At 40.5% G+C, this 22,029-nt stretch overlaps 2 protein-coding genes across 2 annotated transcripts; both read left to right on the top strand.

The window, feature by feature from the left end:
* Positions 1–2,193: 2,193 nt before the first annotated feature.
* Positions 2,194–2,779, top strand: LOC128587989 (adenosine 5'-monophosphoramidase HINT1-like). Its single transcript, XM_053594544.1, has one exon. It carries the CDS (start codon positions 2,246–2,248, stop codon positions 2,624–2,626), a length of 381 nt encoding a protein of 126 aa, XP_053450519.1. The 5' UTR covers positions 2,194–2,245; the 3' UTR covers positions 2,627–2,779.
* Positions 2,780–14,109: 11,330 nt separating this feature from the next.
* On the top strand, positions 14,110–21,542 carry NGDN (neuroguidin). Its single transcript, XM_053595083.1, has 11 exons — positions 14,110–14,210; positions 14,559–14,618; positions 15,450–15,521; positions 17,935–18,072; positions 18,734–18,818; positions 18,902–18,954; positions 19,206–19,329; positions 19,423–19,591; positions 20,623–20,779; positions 20,901–20,955; positions 21,388–21,542. The coding sequence occupies exons 1-11, from the start codon at positions 14,199–14,201 to the stop codon at positions 21,405–21,407; spliced, it is 945 nt and encodes a 314-aa protein (XP_053451058.1). The 5' UTR covers positions 14,110–14,198; the 3' UTR covers positions 21,408–21,542.
* Positions 21,543–22,029: the final 487 nt, after the last annotated feature.

Here is a 22,029-nt window from a genome sequence, read left to right as displayed (position 1 = left end):
ACCTCAAACTCTTGGGCTCAAGAGATTCTCTTGCTTCAGCCTCCCAAGTAGCTTGGACTACAGGCGCCCACCACAAGGCCCAGCTATTTTTTTTTGTTTGTTTGTTTAGCAGGCCCGGGCCAGTTTCGAACCCACCGGCCCCAGAGCATGTGGCCGGCACTGAACTATAGGCACCCAGCCCACTTTTGCCACTTCTATTCAACATTGTGTTAGAGTCAGGGCAATTAGGCAAGACAATAAAATAAAATAAAAGGCATCCATATTGGAAAGGAAGAAGTAAAGCTATATTTGCAGATGACATGCTCTTATACATAGAAAATTCTAATGAATCTACTAGAACATGATTAGAACTAATAAACAAGCTCAGCAAGGTTGCGTGGTACAAAATACAATATATAAAAATCCATTGGCTTTTGATACACTAGAACGAACAAACAAAAAATGGAAGCAAAACACAATTCCATTTACAATAGGGTCTGTAGTAGGCTGAATAATGGCCATCTAAAGATACGGGATCCTAATCCTTAGAACCTGTAAATGTTACTTTATTTTTTTTTAAAGGAGGGGGGAAAAATCTTTCCAGATGTGATTAAATTAAGGAGTTAAGGTGTGGGATTAGTCTGAATTATCCAGGTGGGTCCTAAATCCAATCACAAGCCTCCTTATAAGAAAGAGGCAGAGAAGATTTGACAATTTAGAAGAGGAGACAATGTGACCAAGGAAACTGAGGATTGGAGTGACATAGCCACAAGTCAAGGAATGCTGACAGCCACTAGCTTAGAAGAGGCAAGGAACAAATTCTCCCCTACAGCCTCTAGTCTAGAGACAGTGTGGCTCTGTGACACCTTGATTTCAGACCAATTAAATTATTTTGGATTTCCAACCTCCAGAATGATGTTTCAGTAAATTTCTGTTGTTTTAAGCCACCAAATGTATTGTAATTTGTAAAAACATCCATAGGAACCTAATAAGACATGAAAAATAATTTGAAAATCTTAAGAATAAATTTAACAAAGTGAGATTCTGTGTCTAAATAAAAAGAATAAATTTAACAAATGAAATGATAAACATATACTCTAAAAATAAAAACTGCAAAAAAACCCCTGCAAAATATTGTTGAAAGAAATTATAGATGACCTAACCAAATGGAAAGACAGCTCATATTCATGGATCTGAAACTTCAATATAATTAACATGGAAATACTCTCCAAATTGATCTATTGATTCATCTCAATATATTTTTAAGTTCCAGACAGCTTTTGGGGGCAGAAAGTAACAAGCTAATCCTAAAATTCATATGGAAATGTAAGGGACTCAGAATAGCCCAATCTTGAAAAAGAACAAAACTGGAGAACTTACATATCCCAATTTCAAAACTTACTACAAATATATAGTAATCAAGATAGTGTTGTACTGGGCGGCGCCTGTGGCTCAAAGGAGTAGGGCACCAGCCCCATATACCAGAGGTGGTGGGTTCAAACCTGGCCCCAGCCAAAAACTGCAAAAAAAAAAAAAGATAGTGTTTTACTGACATAAAGATAGACATATACATCAATGGAATAGAATTGAAAGACCAGAAATAAACACATACATTTATGGTTGATTGATTTTTAACAAGGGTGCCAAGACAATTCAATGGAGGAAGGACAGTCTTTTTTCAATAAATGGTGCTGGGATAATTGGATATACAGATGCTAAAGAATGAAGGTGGACCCCTATGTCACACCATACACAAAAAATTAACTCAAATGGATCAAAGACCTAAATGTAAGAGCTAAACTCTCAGGAAAAAACATAAGCATAAATCTTCATAAACTTGTACTAGGCAACAGATTCTTAGATATGACACCTAAAGCACAAGCAACCAAAGAAAAAAATAGATAAATTGGTCTTCATCAAATTTCAAAACTTTTGTGCTTCAAACAATACCATTAAACAATACCATCAAAACAACCTACAAAATGAGAAAATATTTGCAAATCATATATCTACTATGGGCTTGTATCTAATATGTAAAGAACTTATACAACCAATAATAAAAAGATAAATATCTCAATTAAAAAATAGTCAAATGATCTGAATAGACATTTCTTCAAAGATATGCAAATTCTATATAAGCACATGAAAAGATGTTCAACATGGTTAGCTATCAGGGAAATGAGAATCAAAACCAAAATAAAGGAGAACTTGTCCCTCCCTCCTCCCAACCTTCTCCCCTGGCTGCCGCGCAGGAGGGGAGGCTGGGATGGCAGATGAGATCGCCAAGGCTCAGGTCGCTCAACCTGGAGGCGACACGATCTTCGGGAAGATCATCCGCAAGGAAATCCCAGCCAAAATCATTTTTGAGGATGACCGGTGTCTTGCTTTCCATGACATTTCCCCTCAAGCACCAACGCATTTTCTGGTGATACCCAAGAAACACATATCCCAGATTTCTGTGGCAGAAGATGATCATGAAAGTCTTCTTGGACATTTAATGATTGTTGGCAAGAAATGTGCTGTTGATCTGGGTCTGAAGAAGGGCTATCGAATGGTGGCGAATGAAGGTTCAGATGGGGGACAGTCTGTCTACCATGTTCATCTGCACGTTCTTGGAGGTTGGCAGATGAATTGGCCTCCTGGTTAAGCATGTTTTGGGGATAATTTGCCCTTCTCTAGGCAGTGATCAAGTTCGCAAGTTCTTATATGTTAAAATAACACATTAATTTTTGTCTGTGTATGGAGAGATTAAGGAAATAATTATAAAAACCCATACATAATAAAAGACATTGTTGCATGGTAAAAAATAAAATAAAATAAGAGAGAACAATCTAAGATGGCAGCCAAGTAACAGCTTCCCTGCAACAGGGCACAATGAGTCTGGTGAGATAAGACTCCAGGCATCTCTGGAGTCTCTGGTGGGATCTGCCTATAATCATCCCTTTGAGGATACAGGGAGTCAGCAATGGACTTCTGGACCCCAAGAGAAGGACAAAAACAGTGGAAAACTGGCAAGTGATTGTGTGTGCTCGATCGACCTAATCCCGCCAGCAGCCATAAGTACAAGCAGCAGTGAGACTGGAAACTGGAAAGGCCTTACCTGTGAACTGTTTCCATCTTTTTAGACTTGGCACTCAGTTGAACTGCCTTAGGGAGAGCTTGAGCAGGAGTGCAGAGAACTTTGGGCATTGTCTAGGGACCCAGACTGAGCCGCTGAGCAGGATGGAGCTAATAGTGTTTGGCTGTGGACCACAGGGAGCCATTGTGAGAGAACTGCCCTGGCAAGCTTCGCCCTCAGGGTTGCAGAGCAAGGATTGGGCGGGAGCTAGTAACCTAGTGAATGAGCAGCCTAAAAGTGGGGATTAGGCTGCCTTACAGCCTTAACCCTCAGGGGCAGAGTGAGACCGGTTTTGGCACACTGGAGCCTCGGGCTGTTGCCCTGGGTAGAGTGCCGTGGCACTCAGAGCAACCTCAAACTCCTGGGCTTGGCACCGCCCATAAGAGGTGCGCCACGACCCCCGACCCACAACCCGCGCCTGCCGGGCCTCCACATGCCATGACCAGGAACTACGGGAGCTGCACAACCCTGCATCCTCCCTCCTGTACCCTCCCTGCCTACACACCGGCCTGCTCATCTGGCCAGGGACGCTGGTAGCCGTGTGCCCTCTGGAGCCCTCACTGCCTCTGCAGAGAGCCCTTCTCTTGGCCAGAGACTGCTGGAGCCTTGGGCTCTCTGTGCCAAAGTCATTGGGCACCAGGCACTCCCAGAACCATGTGCACCACCTCCTGCCCTGTTGCTGAATCCAGGTGTGTCACACTCCAGAGCTGCTTCCACACCAGAACTCCCTGGCTAGGGCAGCCCCAGAGGAACTACACAGGATGACTCCCTACAAAGATCCAGCAACAATAGAGTGATCCTGCTGGGGTCTAATCTTGGAGAGACACCTCCCCAACTCTGAGGATGGCCAGAGGCAATGGTGAAAAACAATCATGAGGTGAAATCAACAGAAAAACTCTGGCAATATGAATAATCAGAGTAGATCAACTCCCCCAAGGATCAATGGGGCAGACACAGCACAAGATCCCATGCACAAACAAATAGCTGAGATGTCAGAAATTGAATTCAGAATCTGGATACCAAATAAGATCAAATTAGAATTCCAAGCAGTAACCCAAAGGATATCTCAAGAATTCAATGAATTCAAAGACCAAATGACCAAAGATTTTGACACATTGAGGCAAGAAGTTGCAACCCTCAAAGATCTGAGAAACAGAGTAGAATCCCTCAGTAACAGGATGGAGCAAGCAGAAGAAAGGATTTCTGACATTGAAGACAAAGCTTTCAAACGCTCCCAAACTCTCAAAGAGGAAGAGAAATGGAGGGCAAAAACAGATCACTCTCTCAGAAAGCTATGGTATAATTCGATGAAAACCAATTTCGGGATCCCCGAAAGCAATGAAGTGGCTTCACAAGGCACAGAGTCTCTTCTCCATGAGATTATGAAGGAGAACTTTCCAGATATTGCAAAAGATTCTGAAATTCAGATAGCAGACAGTTTCAGAACTCCAGCACCACTCAACCTGAATAAGACATCCCCCAGACACATCATAATCAATTTCACTAAAGTTAATATGAAGGAGAAAATTCTGAAAGCTGCCAGACGAAAGAAAACCATCATCTACAAGGGGAAGAATATTAGAATAACTGCAGATCTCTCTGCTAAAACCTTTCAAGCTAGAAGAGGATGGTCATTGACTTTTAATCTCCTAAAACAAAATAACTTTCAACCCAGGATCCTGTACCCAGCTAAACTGAGTTTCAATTATGACGGAGAAATTAAATACTTCAATGACATTCACATGTTGAAGAAATTTGCCATAACTAACCCATCTCTCCAGAATATTCTCAGACTTATCCTCCATAAAGAGCAGTGTAATCCTCCACCACAAAAGTAAACCCACCCAGAAAATTTTGATCAAATTCCAACTTCCACAGTCACAAAAGGATTAAAAATGTCCACCGGACTCTCATTATTTTCAATTAATGTGAATGGTTTAAATTGTCCTCTAAAGAGGCACAGGTTGGCTGACGGGATACAAAAACTCAAGCCAGATATCTGCTGCATACAAGAATCGCATTGAATTAAAAGACAAATTTAGACTCAAGGTGAAGGGATGGTCATCTATACTCCAGGCAAACTGAAAGCAGAAAAAAGCAGGTGTTGCAATCCTATTCGCAGATCCAATAGGCTTCAAACCAACCGAAATAAGGAAGGATAAGGATGGACACTTCACATTTATTAAAGGTAATACTCAATATAATGAGATTTCAATTATTAATATTTATGCACCCAACCAGAATGCACCTCAATTTATAAGAGAAACTCTAACAAACATGAGCAACTTGATTTCCTCCAGTTCCATAGCAGTTGGAGATTTAAACACCCCTTTAGCAGTGCTGGATAGATCCTCCAAAAAGAAGCTGAGCAAAGAAATTTTAGATTTAAACTTAAGCATTCAACATCTGAACTTAACAGAACATTTCACCCCAACAAAACTGAATACACATTCTTCTCATCAGCCCACGGAACATACTCCAAAATCGACCACATCCTAGGCCACAAATCTAACCTCAGCAAATTTAAAAAAATAGAAATTATTCCTTGCATCTTCTCAGACCATCATGGAATAAAAGTTGAACTTAATAACAACAGCAACCTGCATACCCATACAAAAACATGGAAGCTAAACAACCTTATGCTGAAGGATAGATGGATTATAGATGAGATTAAGAAGGAAATCATTGGGCAGTGCCTGTGGCTCAAGGAGTAGGGCGCCGGTCCTATATGCCGGAGGTTGTGGGTTCAAACCTAGCCCCGGCTAAAAAACAAAACAAAAAAAAAAAAAAAAAGAAGGAAATCATCAAATTTTTGGAACAAAACAACAGTCAAGACACGAATTACGAGAACCTCTGGGATACTGCAAAGGCAGTTCTAAGAGAGAAATTTATAGCACTGCAAGACTTCCTCAAGAAAATGGAAAGTGAGAAAGTTAATAACTTAATGGGACATCTCAAGAAACTGGAGAAGGAAGAACACTCCAACCCCAAACCCAGCAGAAGAAAAGAAATAACCAAAATCACAGCAGAATTAAATGAAATTGAAAACAAAAGAATTATACAACAGATCAATAAACCCAAAAGTTGTTTTTTTGAATACATCAATAAAATAGATAAACCTTTGGCCAACCTAACCAGGAAAAAAAAAGAGTAAAATCTCTAATTTCATCAATCAGAAATGGTAATGATGAAATAACAACAGAACCCTTAGAAATTCAAAAAATCCTTAACAATTACTACAAGAGGGCGGCGCCTGTGGCTCAGTCGGTAAGGTGCCGGCCCCATATACCGAGGGTGGCGGGTTCAAACCCGGCCCCGGCCAAACTGCAACCAAAAAATAGCCGGGCGTTGTGGCGGGCGCCTGTAGTCCCAGCTGCTCTGGAGGCTGAGGCAAGAGAATCGCTTAAGCCCAGGAGTTGGAGGTTGCTGTGAGCTGTGTGAGGCCACGGCACTCTACCGAGGGCCATAAAGTGAGACTCTGTCTCTACAAAAAAAAAAAAAAAAAACAATTACTACAAGAAACTCTACTCTCAGAAATATGAAAATCTGAAAGAAATCGACCAATATCTGGAAGTACGCCACCTACCAAGACTTAGCCAGAAGGAAGTGGAAATGTTGAACAGGCCCATATCAAGTTCTCAAATAGCATCAACTATACAAAATCTCCCTAAAAAGAAAATCCCAGGACCAGATGGCTTTACGTCAGAATTCTACCAAACCTTTAAAAAAGAACCAGTACCTATATTACTAAACCTCTTCCAAAATATAGAAAAAGAAGGAATATTACCCAACACATTCTACGAAGCAAACATCACCTTGATCCCCAAACCAGGGAAAGACCCAACAAGAAAAAAATTTATAGACCAATATCACTAATGAATATTGATGCTAAAATACTCAATAAGATCCTAACAAACAGAATCCAACAACACATCAAAAAAATTATACACCACGACCAAGTGGGATTTATCCCAGGGTCTCAAGGCTGGTTCAATACACATAAATCTATAAATGTAATTCAGCATATAAACAAACTAAAAAATAAGGACCATATGATTCTTTCAATTGATGCAGAAAAAGCTTTTGATAATATCCAGCATCCCTTCATGACCAGAACACTTAAGAAAATTGGTATAGAAGGGACATTTCTTAAACTAATAGAGGCCATCTACAGCAAATGCACAGCCAATATCATATTGATTGGAGTTAAATTGAAATCATTTCCACTTAGATCAGGAGCCAGGCGAGGTTGCCCATTGTCTCCATTGCTCTTTAACATTGTAATGGAAGTTTTAGCCATTGCAATTAGGGAAGAAAAGGCAATCAAGAGTATCCACATAGGGTTAGAAGAAATCAAACTTTCACTCTTCGCAGATGATATGATTGTATATCTGGAAAACACTAGGGATTCTACTGCAAAACTTTTAGAAGTGATCAAGGAATACAGCAATTCTCAGGCTACAAAATCAACACCCATAAATCTGTAGCCTTTATATATACCAATAATAACCCAGCTGAAAAAACAGTCAAGGACTCTATTCCTTTCACAGTAGTGCCAAAGAAGATGAAATATTTGGGAGTATACCTAACAAAGGACGTGAAAGATCTCTACAAAGAGAACTATGAAACTTTAAGAAAAGAAATAGCTGAAGATGTTAACAGATGGAAAAACATACCATGCCCATGGCTGGGAAGAATCAACATTGTTAAAATGTCTATACTACCCAAAGCAATATATAATTTTAATGCAATTCCTATTAAAGCTCCATTGTCACATTTTAAAGATCTTGAAAAAAATAATATTTTGTTTTATATGGAATCAGAAAAAAACCTCGAATAGCCAAAACATTACTCAGCAATAAAAACACAGCAGGAGGAATCATGCTACCAGACCTGAGACTGTACGATAAATCAATAGTGATCAAAACAGCATGGTATTGGCACAAAAACAGAGAGGTAGATGTCTGGAACAGAATACAGAACCAAGAGATGAATCCACCTACTTACCATTATTTGATCTTTGACAAGCCAATTAAAAACATCCAGTGGGGAAAAGATTCCCTATTTAACAAATGGTGCTGGGTGAACTGGCTGGCATCCTGTAGAAGATTGAAACTGGACCCACACCTTTCACCATTAACTAAGATAGACTCTCACTGGATAAAAGATTTAAACTTAAGACACGAAACTATAAAAATACTTGAAGAAAGTGCAGGGGAAACTCTTGAAGGAATCGGCCTGAGTGAATATTTTATGAGGAGGACTCCCCAGGCAATTGAAGCAGTATCAAACATACACTACTGGGACCTGATCAAACTAAAAAGCTTCTGCACAGCCAAGAGCATAGTAAGTAAAGCAAGCAGACAGACCTCAGAATGGGAGAAAATATTGGCAGGTTATACCTCCGATAAAGGTCTAATAACCAGAATCCACAGAGAACTCAAACGTATTAGCAAGAAAAGAACACATGATTCCATCTCAGGGTGGGCAAGGGACTTGAAGAGAAACTTCTCTAAAGAAGACAGATGCACGATCTACAAACACATGCAAAAAAGCTCATCATCCTTAATCATCAGAGAAATGCAAATCAAAACTACTTTGAGATATCACCTAACCCCACTAAGAGTAGCCCACATAACAAAATCCCAAAACCAGAGATTTTGGCGTGGATGTGGAGCAAAGGGCACACTTCTACACTGCTGGTGGGAATGCACACTAATACGTTCCTTCTGGAAGGATGTTCGGAGAATACTTAGAGACCTAAAAATAGACCTGCCATTCAATCCTATAATTCCTTTACTAGGTTTATACCCACAAGATCAAAAATCACAGTTTAACAGACATCTGTACCAGAATGTTTATTGCAGTGCAATTCATAATTGCTAAGTCATGGAAGAAGCCCAAGTGCCCATCGACCCACAAATGGACTAGCAAATTGTGATACATGTATACCATGGAATATTATGCAGCCTTAAAGAAAGATGGAGACTTTACCTCTTTCATGTTTACATGGATGGAGCTGGAACATATTCTTCTTAGCAAGGTATCTCAGGAATGGAAGAAAAAGTATCCAATGTACTCATCCCTACTATGAAGCTAAATTATAGTTTTCACATGAAGGCTATAACCCAACTATAGCACAAGACTATGGGAAAAGGGCCAAAGAAGGGGAAGGGAGGGGGGAGGTTAAGGTGGAGGGAAGGTAATGGGTGGGGCCACACCTACGGTGCATCTTAGAATGGGTACAGGTGAAACTTACTGAAGTCAGAATACAAATGTCTACATACAATAACTAAGAAAATGCCACGAAGGCTACGTTGAATAGTTTGGTGAGAATATTTCAGATTGTATATGAAACCAGCACATCGTACCCTTTGATTGCACTAATGTACACAGCTATGATTTAACAATAAAAAAAAACAAGACGCTACATTCATAATCACTAGGGTGGCTGTAATTAAGAACACAGATTATAAAAAATTGGAAAGGATGTAAAAAACTTGGAACCCTTTTATTGCCGGAGGAGATGTAAAATGAGGTAGCCCTTTGGAATATAACCTCGTGGTGCCTCAAATGGACAAACATATTAACATACAATCCAGCAATTCTGTTCCTAGGTATGTATACTCAAAAGAAATGAAACAACACATGTCCCCACAAAAACTTGTACACAGATGTTCATAGCAGCATTATTCATAATAGCTAGAAACAACCCAAACACTTATCAACTGATGAATGGATAAATACAATGTGGTATATCTTTACAATGAAATATTACTCAGCAGTAAAAAGTGAAGTACTGATACGTAGATAAAAATTGAAAACATGCTAAGGAAAAGCAGCCAGTTATGAAAGTACAGGCTTGGTGCCTGTAGCTTAGCAGCTAGGGTGCCAGCCACACACACCAGAGCTGGCAAGTTCGAACCCAGCCCGGGCCTGCCTAACAACAATGACAACTACAACCAAAATATAGCCGGGTGTTGGGGTGAGCGCTTGTAGTCCCAGCCACTAGGGAGGCTGAGGTAAGAGAATCACTTAAGCCCAAGAGTTTGAGGTTGCTGTGAGCTGTGATGCCACGCACTCTACCGAGGGAGACATAGTGAGACATTGTCTCAAAAAAAAAAAAAAAAGACTACATATTATATAATTCCATATTAATAATATGTCCAGAATAGGGGAATCTAATAGCAAAATCTAAAAGTAGATTAGTGGTTGTCTAGAGCTGGGGGTGGGTGCAATGTGGGGGGGGCATGGGACTGACCAATGATGGGTACTGGTTTCTTCTGGAGTAGTAAATGCTCTAAAATTGATTATGGTGATGTTCTGCTCATACAACTCTGCAACTATACTAAAACCGCTAAATTGTATCCTTTTGTGAATTCTATGGTATGTATATTAAGTCTCAGTATAGCTGTTTAAAAATTTTCTCAGTGATTAGGAATAGAAAGGGGCTACAGGGAAATAGGAGAAAAGTCTGGCCTTTTAGATAAAAAAGTTAAAAAGGGCTCTATAACAAACAATGAATTTTGGGAACCTTGTGACTCAGCAGAGTATGTACTGTTTTCCACAAAATGGAATTGCTAGTTTATAACACAAAGTGGAGTAATGATCATGGTTACAGAACAGTGCACACAGCAAATGTCACAAACATGACACGACTAATAGATGCCACCATACAATGGCCAGGAAAATAAGAGTGGCGATTGCAACTAAAAGGAGGAATATGGACACATGTGGCAACTGAGGTAATCTGTGACCAATGAGAAGCACATGAAACATCTAAAGACATAGGGGAACCAACGAAAAGTTTTACAGATTGCAGTTTCATGGATTGCTGGGTGTGTGGCTCATGCCTGTAATCCCAGCACTCTGGGAGGCCCAGGCAGGTGGATCACCTGAGCTCAGGGGTTTGAAACCAAACTGAGAAAGAGCTGGAGCCCCGTCTCTGATAGTCGGGCATTGTGATGGGCACCTGTAGTCCCAGCTACTCAGGAGGCTGAGGCAAGAGAATTGCTTGAGCCCAAGAGTTTAAGGGTGGATGTGAACTATGACACCATGGCACTCTACCAAGGGTGACAAAGTGAGACTCTGTCTTGAAAAAAAAAAAAACAGAAAAGAAAAGAAAAGAAGAAAGAAAAGTTTTATGGATAATTATAGAGCCAGGATGAGATATTTATACTTGTGTGCTGCCTTTGTGTGGCATCTCTTCTCACTCATAAGGGATACCCTTTTGCTCTCTCTGGAACAGTCTACGCTTATCTATACTTTATTTAAATAAAAACTGTACTTCTTTTTCTGCTGCACTGGAGTCCCAGCTGCTTTATTCTCACCTCCCCTGTACCTTGCTTTCACTTTGACTTGGGCTGAACCTGCTAATTCTGCTGAGTGAATTGGACCAGGTCTACTGAACAGCTTGAGGGTCTTGGAGACCCCTGACACTTAGTATATACTTGCAAATACTATGATTGATTGCCAATTTATGGAATTGCTGAAAGAAATAAAAGACAATACACTTAATGTTCTTATATTCTTTGTCAATGCTTGCTGGTTGAGTCATAGAAGAGATTTACAAAGATTTGTTGCACTGCTAACTCTAAGCTTTTCTTATAATAAAAGGAATAATTATGTTGGGGCTCAGAAAATGACACTCCAAAGTATGACACTTTAGCATACTGAGTATTTTGAACCACAGGAGATTGGAAGACCTTAAAAGCAGCTTCAGAAGCAAAGTTTCTCTCTGACCTTCTCCTGCCCTCCTGTCCCTTGCCCTTCTTTCTGAAGGCAGGTCCTAGTGAGTAGAATCTTTCTCCCCACAAACCAGCCATAAAATCTAGAAATTTTACTTTAGCTTTCCCCAGACTGTCTGTGTAAGAGCTGGTCATAAAGAAATTTTTCTGATCTACCTCATCTGATTGTAGGTCTTAAGACTCTCATTGCATAAGGGTCCTGCTCTGTATCTGGGAGGAAGGATTGCTACACAGAGAGGCCAAGAAAAATCTGAACAGACAGGCCTTGCTGGGTTCCTCTCTCAGTCTATTACTACCAGTTCATACTGTTTTTGTCCAATCATATTTCTACCTGCTGTCTTGTTTTTAACTGACCCTCAGCATAAAAATGGTTAGTTTTTCCTGAGTCCTTGGGTATTTATTTCTGAAGTCTCCTTTATCACATAAAATTTCAATTAAGTTAATTTGTTATGCTTTTCTCTTGTTAATCTCTCTATTGTTATAGGAGTGTTTTGCCTGACCCTATAATGGGTGAGAAAAGGTATCACACCTTCTTGCCCCTACAGTTTGTAAGTATTCTAATAATTAAAACCAAAACAAGGCAGTGTAATGTGTTTTCTCACTGGCAAAATAACCCATACGAATAAACTAAATTCCAAGTTCCAAGAAAAGGAAAAGCCTATTTGTGTTCTAACTAAACAGGTATGAGCATTTCTTTTTCTTTTTTTTTGGTCGGGGCTGGGTTTGAACCCACCATCTCTGGTATATGGGGCCAGAGTCCTCCTTTGAGCCACAGGCACCGCCCTGACATAGAAACTTTTCACAATACAAATCCTGATAAACATTGACTAAGTTTGTGGTCTCAGCGTCCATCGTTAAGTTTCCAGTACTATGTCAGAAACAGCAAAAAATGTCAAAGGAGTATGTACTGGATACCCTCCTTTCTTCCTTCTTCTTGAGTCCACCAAGATTTTTCCATTCAGCTGCCGAGATAGAGAGGTTATTTGTTCCTTAACTCTGTAAAACCGCTTCACACCAGATCTAATTCCAGGCCAAGGGTCACTCAGCCTTTACAGGGAGAAATTCAAGACCATCATTTACCCTTTCGGTGCTTTATTTCCTAAGGCAGATGGTGGGAACAATTAATACTCATCCAGCCCACTTCACCAGCTTGAGAGAAGCCAGAGGGAACTGACATCTGTATTTTAAAAGTACTGAGAAATGAAGAAGCGGGGCATAGTGAAACTTGCTTAACCTGGATTTGTACCCAGTTCTGCAGCGGACCTGTGTAACCAGCGGCAAATCACTAAAATATGAATCACTTCCTCATTTGTAAAACGTATTCTTTTTCTTGTCTCGGCGCCCGTAGCACAGAGGTTATGGCGCCAGCCAGATACACCAAAGGTGGTGGGTTTGAACCCGGCTCGGGCCAGCTAAACGACTGCAACAAAAAATAGTCAGGCATTGTGGCGGGCGCCTGTAGTCCCAGCTACTTGGGAGGCTGAGGCAAGAGAATCGCTTAAGCCCAAGAGTTTGTGAGCTGTGACAGCACAGCACTCTACTGGGGGCAACAGCTTGAGGCGCTGTCTTCCAAAAAAAAAAAAAAAAGTATTCCTTTTCCTGTCCCCAAACTGGTAGATGAGAACAGTATCAGAACCGCATTTGGAGCCTTTTACAGCGCCCTCCGGTGCGATGAAGAGGAGTCCTTGTATAAGGTTTCCAATTCCTGGCTCTGGGCTTCTCTGGCCTAACTCTTATTTACAGATGAAAAAGGCTCGAGACTGAATTAGTTGTCCCTAGTCACAAAGTCGGAATCATAAGGAGTTCTGGCACAGAATCGATTCAAGGACCACTGGGTCTGTGAGGAATGTCGCACGGCCTACGTTGGAGGAGAAGCTAGTAATGGTGGCTCCACCACGTGGACACCTTGGAGTGTAGGCACTGCCTGTCACCTAGCGGCGCGTTCTGGCAGTACGAGAAAAGCGCCGCGAAAAAGACTGGGCACTGCGGCATCCGGGAGCCAATGCGCTCTCAGTTCGCCATGCTACCTCCTTTTTCCATTGGTCCTTCTAACTTTCAATCAATCATTTGCCCATCTTTTATTAGTTTAGCTTCAATCATTCTACTCAATCTACCAGTCATATGTTTCTTTCCAAGTATGTTTTTAGATCTTAGAGCTCCTTCCGAATCTGACAACTTTAGTCAGTGCCTTTAATCCATTGGCCGGATCAGACTCCTCCTCTCGTTTATCCAGTTCACGGCGGAAGTGAGAGAACTCCTATTCCTATTGGCTTAAATTCGCAAGCGGTGCTTGTCTATCAAGTGAACATTGGCTCTGAGGAATTACGGTCCCGGAAGCGGCGGGCCTGGTGAAGATGGCGGCTCCGGTGAGTTTAGTTTGGAATATTCTTCGCGTGCTTATTGTGGATATTTCTTTTCCTCCTAGCGGCTCGAGGCAAACTATTAGCACTAAGGAAGAATGGTGATTAAAGTTGCTTTAGGGAGATGGTCTCCCCGACACAACGGGGCAAAAGCAGCAATAGGGAGACTTGGAGAGGAGTTACCCCAGTAACCCCTGGAGTTGGCTTTGAGGCGAGCCTGCATGTGCACCGGAGTGAGAAGGCCCCAAATCTGGCGCGTCTGAAGAAAGAGGGGATTTTCTCACCCCAGACTTTGCGTCTTCTCAGTCTTGAGGAAATAATGACTTTTCTTTACCTCTTCTCTCCCTTCTTTAGGGAATGCTGGAGTCAGATCTGTCAAATGCTGTAACACTTTTGAAAAACCTCCAGGAACAGGTGAGTAGTGTCAGCCCTATGGGATAGATTGGTCACGGATTGGTTTTGACTTTGTGTTCCTCACCCCAAACGTTGATGATTTGGGAGCAGATACATAGTATGTGAATGCTACCAAATACCATAAGAGCAAAATGATTTAATGACAATCTTTTCAGGCCAGAATTCAAAGTAATTGATTTCTGCAAGGAATAGAGAAAACTATACAAAGAAATCACCTGAATCATTTTCCTTTATTTTTGCAGCTAGGGAAACTGATGCTGGAAGCGGTGACATGATTTGCTCTTAGGGTACACAGCTGATTATACGTTTATATACAAGTGTTCCTCGACTTACTATGGGGTTACATCCTGATAAACTCACTGTAAATTGAAAATACTAAAAGTCGTTAATGGCTGACTAGGAACTTTGGCTTGCTGCCACTGCCCAGGATATTGAGAAGTAAGGTTTCTGTTGAATGTGTATTGCTTTTATACCCTCTTAAAGCTGTAAAATCATAAGTCCAACCTTTTCTAAGTTGGGGATTGTTGGTAGTTCTATGCCTTGTAAGTTCAGCCAAAACAGATAAAGTTACAGCACTGTCCCAGTCTTCATCCCCTCTTCATGGTTTGGTAAAGATAAGTTTTTTCATTAACCCTAATAAGAAGTGCTAAGTTGTTTCTACCCTTTGAAGTGCCATTCCTTCTCTACTTTACTAAAACCAAGAAGAGAATGCTGTGCTTTAGACAGTGTTTCAGATAATTTTTAGGTGGTATTGTTTAGTTTTTGCCCTTCACAGATCATAAATGTGACTTGATATAGTCTAAATGGCTGTTTTATTTGGGTTAATTTTAGGTGATGGCTGTAACTGCGCAAGTGCAAGCATTGACCAAAAAAGTTCAAGCTGGAGCCTATCCTACAGAGAAAGTAAGATGTACTTAAAGAATAAGCATCCCCTATCTTGATGTTCTCACTAGTTCTTCCATTGTAGATTTTTTGTGTCCTATATGTTCTAAGAACTTTAGAGCTTCAAAGCTAAATGAGATCCAGTTTCTGTGCTAAAGTTTAGTGACAGATCAAAGCAATAGAAATAGTAGTGATCACTTACGGAGTTTTGAGGAGTAATGTGCCAGCTGGGGAAGAGAGAGTAATTGATTGCTGGATGAGGAGAGAGGGTCAAGGAAAGCTTCTCAGAGGAGGTAATAGAATTTTGAGAGATAAACAGGAGTCCAGAAAACCAATAAGAAACAGCATATGCAAAAGCACAAAGTCTTAAAGGCATGGTGACATTGGGGGAAAGGAGATAAGCCATTTTCATGGTTGGATGTTCATTTTGTGTTCTGTGTAGTAGGAGTAGGAAATAAGACTGGAAAAGTAGTCGCTCTGAAGAGCTTTATGGGCTGAGGAGTTGCTTTTGTATTTCACCTAGTCTAAGACTCTATTAGTTGTGGCATAACTTTTCTTTTATATACTAAGAAAAAATGTTGCCTGTTCACCTAACAGATAATTCTAAGACACCATTGACTGAAAGATGTATCTCAGCTTCAGAGATGTTAAAATATGGAAACAGTGTGCATCGTGAAATTGAAATATGGTAGTAGTAGCTTTTCAAATTAGGGTCTGCTAGAATCTCCTCAGAGATTGTTGGTGTGGGGAAGTGTGCAAGGACAACTCTACAGGTGTGAGCCACTGTGCCTGGTCTACTTTTATTTTTTTCATTGTTTTTTTGAATCTTTGTTTTGTTTTTTTCTTATATGCTTGTCACTCAATTTGAACTTTGCAATGCCCAAGCATGTCAGAAGAACCTACTTCTCAAATTCTTACCTGTCTTTGTCCTGGGTACCATGCTTTGATTCATTTCAATGCCTTTTTGAGACAGATGGGCTGCCAGCATACTGCTTATATCACTATATATTTGTTTATTCATTGAACAGATATGTATTGACTTACTGTTTATGACCAAAGACTTAGTAGGTGCTTTACAGGATACAGAGTGTTTTCACATTATCTCATTTGGGCCTCATAATTAGTCTCTGTGGCAGGAAGGAAATATTGTATATATTTTGCAGATAAGGAGACCAAGATCAGAAGGTTGGGTGACTTGCCCAGTATTTGACTACTAGTTGTTTAATTCAGAACTTAATTTGTCCGACTTTAAACTCTTTGCTGTCCTTGTATACCATGCTAGTGTTTCAGGAGCTTAGCATGTTGGTTAAAGATACCCAGGGTTTAGGTGTTGGCAGACTGAGTTTGAATCCCAGCTATCTATTGCTATTACTGTGTAATCTTGGCCAAAGTATTTAACCTCTCTGAAATAGATTTTCCTGGGGCTGTGGACTTTTTTGTCAGTTTGATTTTAGGCAGTCAGAAGACTCATTTGTCTTACTTAATAACCATAACTGAAGCCAGTGGTTACACATGTTACTTTCTTTGTTTAAAAAAATATGTGTATAACGTTTGCTTGATTTTCTGCCTATAAATGTAGTACATTTTTTAATTTTGGAAAATTTAGGAGATAAAAAGCACAAAGGAGCAAATGAAAAATCAGTACAATCACTACTCTGAGATAACCATTGGGATACATTTTTTTGAGATTTTTTCAAATTATAAGAGTAATATATACTTGTTGGAAAAACACTTTTCACAGTACAAGTACTCCATTTCTTTTTTTCTCATATTCCTAGGGATAGCAGTTAATTGTGTGTAATCTTCCAGGTGTTTTTCTACACATATAAAAATGTGTGCATCATACTCCTATGTCCCCTATAATTGGAACCATATTATATACGTCTTCTACAACTGATGCTGACATGGATTTAATTTCATAGCAGTGTATATAAATCCTTGTTTTTACCTGTGTCATATAAGTATGGGTATTAACAAAAAAAAAAAATATCAGTATTTTGATTAAATTAATTTAAAATTTGGTGATGAGTGGAGACATTTTTGATTGGTACAGTTTGGAAGTGGGTATCCGTGGGTAGAGGCCAAAAATGCTGCTGAAAACCTCCAATGCACAAGACAGCCCTCTACAACAAAGAATTTTCTGGCCTCAGTAGCTCTGAGATTGAGAAACCCTGCTGTAGTTGTTTTAAGGGGGAAATATTTTATTGATTTTTTTTCTGTTTTATTGTCTTCCATTAATTTTCTCAGTTTTGCTTCTAGTGTTAGCCTAATTTTCTCCATTGGCCATTTTGGATATAGTTATTTCTTGAAACTACTCAAGTTACCTTACATGAACTAATTTGAGAAAACATTCTATGTGTCCAAGGTCCAAGGCTTCTTCCTCATTCTTTGGCTAAAACCAAATTGGCATCCCTTACTGTTTTGTTCACCTCAGGGTCTCAGCTTCTTAGAAGTGAAAGATCAGCTGCTGCTCATGTACCTTATGGATTTAAGCCACCTTATCCTGGACAAAGCCTCAGGAGGGTCTCTTCGGGGTCATGCTGCAGTTTTGAGACTGGTGGAGATTCGCACGGTATGAAGCATGTGGCATGTTGAAGTTTTAGGTTTCTACATTTTTTTCTTTTGAGATTGAGGGGTCTCGCTATCTTTCCCAGGGTGGTTTTAAACTTGGGCTCAAGTGATCTACCTGCCTCAGCCTCCCAAACAGCTAAGTTTATAGGCATGTGCCACCATGCTTACCGGGTTTCTAAATCTTGACCCCCAAGGTTGTCACACAGCTTTCATTTAAGTGGTGTTCTCATGTTTAAGTAAGGAAGCCAAATGGAAAAATAAGTATTTTTCTGGGCTGGGTATGGTGGCTCACTCCTGCAGTTCTAGCACTCTGAGAGTCGAGGCGGGTGGATTGCCTGAGCGCATAGGTTTGAGCCAGAGCAAGACCTTGTCTCTAAAAATAGCCATGTGTTGTGGTGGGCACCTGTAGTCCCAGCTACTTGGGAGGCTGAGGCAAGAGAATTGCTTAAGCCCAGGAGTTTGAGGGTGCTGTGAGCTATGATGTCACAGCACTCTACTGAGGGCAACAGAGTGAGACTCTGTCTCAAAAAAAAAATATATATATATATATTTTTCTGTTCATTAGCTCTACTTTGTGCCTTGTCTGCTTCCTTAATATAGGGACTCTGGTGTATGCTTGATTTTGGTAAGGGAATGTAATCCTATTTACTGTCACCTCATAGGTTTTGGAAAAGCTTCGTCCCTTGGACCAAAAACTGAAGTATCAAATTGATAAACTGGTCAAGACTGCAGTGACAGGCAACCTTAGTAAGTGAGGGAACCATCATAATATTGTAAGAACCATCACAAAGTTTTAAATTCTATAAAACCTCTTGGGTGTTTTATTTCAGGTGAGAATGATCCACTTCGTTTTAAGCCTCATCCTAGCAATATGATGAGCAAGGTAAGAGGTTGCATTAGCCTCCCAGTTTTTCCTGAGGGATCTATACCTAAATGGGCCTTGTGATATTGGGTCACCAGGGATTCTCTTATGACTTGATTTTCCAACTTGGGCTTTAGACTGCTGAGTATGAGATTTCCTTTTTTTTCTCTTCTTTTATATTCCTACCTCCCCATGGTACTCCAGCTTTAGGTTTTTTCTCACTTGTCTGACTAATGCATCCTAAGTGTTTGAACATTACATTCCGTTTGCAGTTGAGCTCTGAGGATGAGGAAGGAGATGAAGCAGAGGATGGCCATTCTGGAGCTTCAGGGAAGAAATCTGTAAAAGGGGTATCAAAGAAGTATGTTCCACCACGCTTGGTTCCAGTACATTATGGTATGAATTGTGGCTGCTGCCTCATCAACATGAATTGTTTCTCTTCTCCTTTTCTCTGTTCGGGGATAATACCTGCTCATTTTTATCATACAGATGAAACAGAAGCTGAGCGGGAGAAAAAGCTTCTAGAACGAGCCAAGAGACGGGCATTGAGCAGCTCTGTCATTCGTGAACTTAAGGAACAGTACTCAGATGCTCCAGAGGAAATCCGTGACGCTCGGCATCCTCATGTTACTCGTCAGAGTCAGGAGGACCAACATAGGTCTGAGCTTTTGCAATTGGAAATTATTTCTATGCTGTGGAGAGCTGTTCTCATGCTTTTGATGAATGTGATTAAGCTTGGTATCAAGAGAACCAACATTCTATAGAAAATGGAGTAAAAAAATGTGAGCCAATAGTTAGGAGCTTGAAATACAGAATAGGAACTGATGAAAATGTTTTGTTTTTCCCAACTGTTTGGCTTAAAGCAAAAGGTGTACAGAGAGGAGCATACATAATTTCACATAGAGGGACTTTAAAATTCTGTGTTTGTCTATCACAACTTTCACTTTGGTATAGAAGACAATAAAGGCAGGTTTTTATGATGACATTGAGGGTGCTAGGGAAGGAGAGCAGAAAAGTTATTGTAACTTGAATACATTCATCAGCTTTGTTCAGATGCAGTCTATAGTTGATGGGTTTGGATGAAAGAGCCCGTTTAGGTGATCTTGTTTATAGAATTAAAATGTAGATGTTTTTGATATGATATTTTATTTTATTTTTTTGAGACAGAGTCTCACTTTGCCACCCTTGGTAGAGTGCTGTGGTGTCATAGCTCACAGCAGCCTCAAACTCTTGGGCTCAAGTGATTCTTTTGCCTCAGTTCCCAAGTAGCTGGGACTATAAGTGCCTGCAACAATGCCCAGGTATTTTTAAAGATGGGGTCTCACTCTGGCTCAGGCAGGTCTTAAACTCCTGAACTTAGGCAGTCCACCCACCTCAGCCTCCCAGATTGCTAGGATTACAGGCGTGAGCTACTGTGCCTGGCTGATACGGTATTTTCAATAGTAGTATGGATGTGCTATGGGTTTATCTCTGTGATGAGGGAAGTTCTGGCACAGAGACCATTTCATCGAGCAATCCTACTGAGCATTTAGTAAGTCATTAACTAAATATAGTGTTGATGTGCTGTGAAACTTCTTGAGAATTCTCTGAATGGGGGATGAGTAAATCTATGGGCCCAGGTTCTGGGCTGGAGCTTTCCATCTCCATGATCTAAGCCAGCTGTAAACAGTGTGTGTCTTTCTCTGGCAGGATTAACTACGAGGAGACCATGATGGTGCGTTTGAGTGTCAGTAAGCGAGAGAAAGGACGGCGGAAACGGGCACATGCCATGAGCTCACAGCTTCATTCCCTCACGCACTTCAGTGACATCAGTGCTCTGACAGGAGGAACTGCTCATCTTGATGAGGTGAGATTGGGATACAGTAGTAGGAGGTGACATTTATGCTTGCAGCCAGTATTTGGAGCTTATTACCATGAGGTGTTTGGGAAGGACACTACCTTTTCTTCACTTCTCCATCTGTCTCCAGGATCAGAATCCTATTAAGCGGAAGAAGATCCCCAAGAAAGGTCGGAAGAAAAAGGGTAAGTGACTCTAGGACTTAGGTGACCAAGTGTAAGGGAGGGAATATGAATTTGGGCCTCAGGATTTGCCATCCTGGGTCTCACCAACCCCTGTACTATTTCTTCCATACTGGGCAGTAATCTCCTTAGGTGGGCTTTCCTTCTTGCCTACGCTGGAAATCAGATCATTCACACAAGGGATCTCTGGAATCCATCTCTAAGGTCCCACAGCTCCTGTTAAGGCTTCCTTAAATAGAACTATGAAAGTATCAATCTGAAGGGACCATTATCCTGTTTCAATTTCATTCTTCCAGTCTTTTGTCCCGGGAAGATAGAGAGTACTGCTTAGGATGTCCACCTCTCTTGAGCCCTTCTCTCTAAATGTCCTTTTTGCCTGTCCCGTGAGTTTTTCCAACTCTCTTTTGCCTCATTCTTGGTTTCCCTTCCTTTCAGGTTTTCGGAGGCGGCGGTGATTATGGGTGTACATATTTTTTTTGTCATCCTGGGATACTTCTAATTTCCTTGTATGTAGGTTTTTCCTTGGAATTCATTAATTGTTTGCTTTGGACATATGGAAAGATCCTTACTAATAAAATTGATTTTACTTAATGAACTAAAGCCCCTTTTGCACATGTATTATATGACTGGAATTGCCAGGTGTGGGTTGTTTTTGGTGAGTGGGCGGTGAAAAGGGGAAGATGAGATCTTTTTGAAAGTATGAAAAGTTTGGCTATGTATGATTTTCTTTAATAATATATTTTTCCCAGAAACTAGAAATTGGTTGTTTTACAAAAAATATTAACAGATTAATGAAGAGATTGGAATAGTGTAATCAATTCTTCCAACCCACATTATTCTGATTTCCTGTATGATTTGTTATAATGCAATTTAAGTATCTCAAGTACATCGATTTTAGGTTTTATTAATGTATGTGGCCTGGCCACTGGGTGGCATTAGTGGCTCAGGAAACCTTTGAGGCTTGACTATAATGGAAAGCAAAGATAAAACCTTTCTACATCAGCAAGAGTTATTCTGATCTCCACTTCTTGGAATGTTTTTCTTTTCCTTCTGAAATAGCATGAACATAGGACTGAT

This window comes from Nycticebus coucang, chromosome 6 (assembly GCF_027406575.1).
Source record: "Nycticebus coucang isolate mNycCou1 chromosome 6, mNycCou1.pri, whole genome shotgun sequence".
In the NCBI taxonomy this organism is placed as follows: domain Eukaryota; kingdom Metazoa; phylum Chordata; class Mammalia; order Primates; family Lorisidae; genus Nycticebus; species Nycticebus coucang.
Note: the sequence above shows the minus strand (reverse complement) of the source record. Positions and strands in the feature narration are given on the sequence as shown.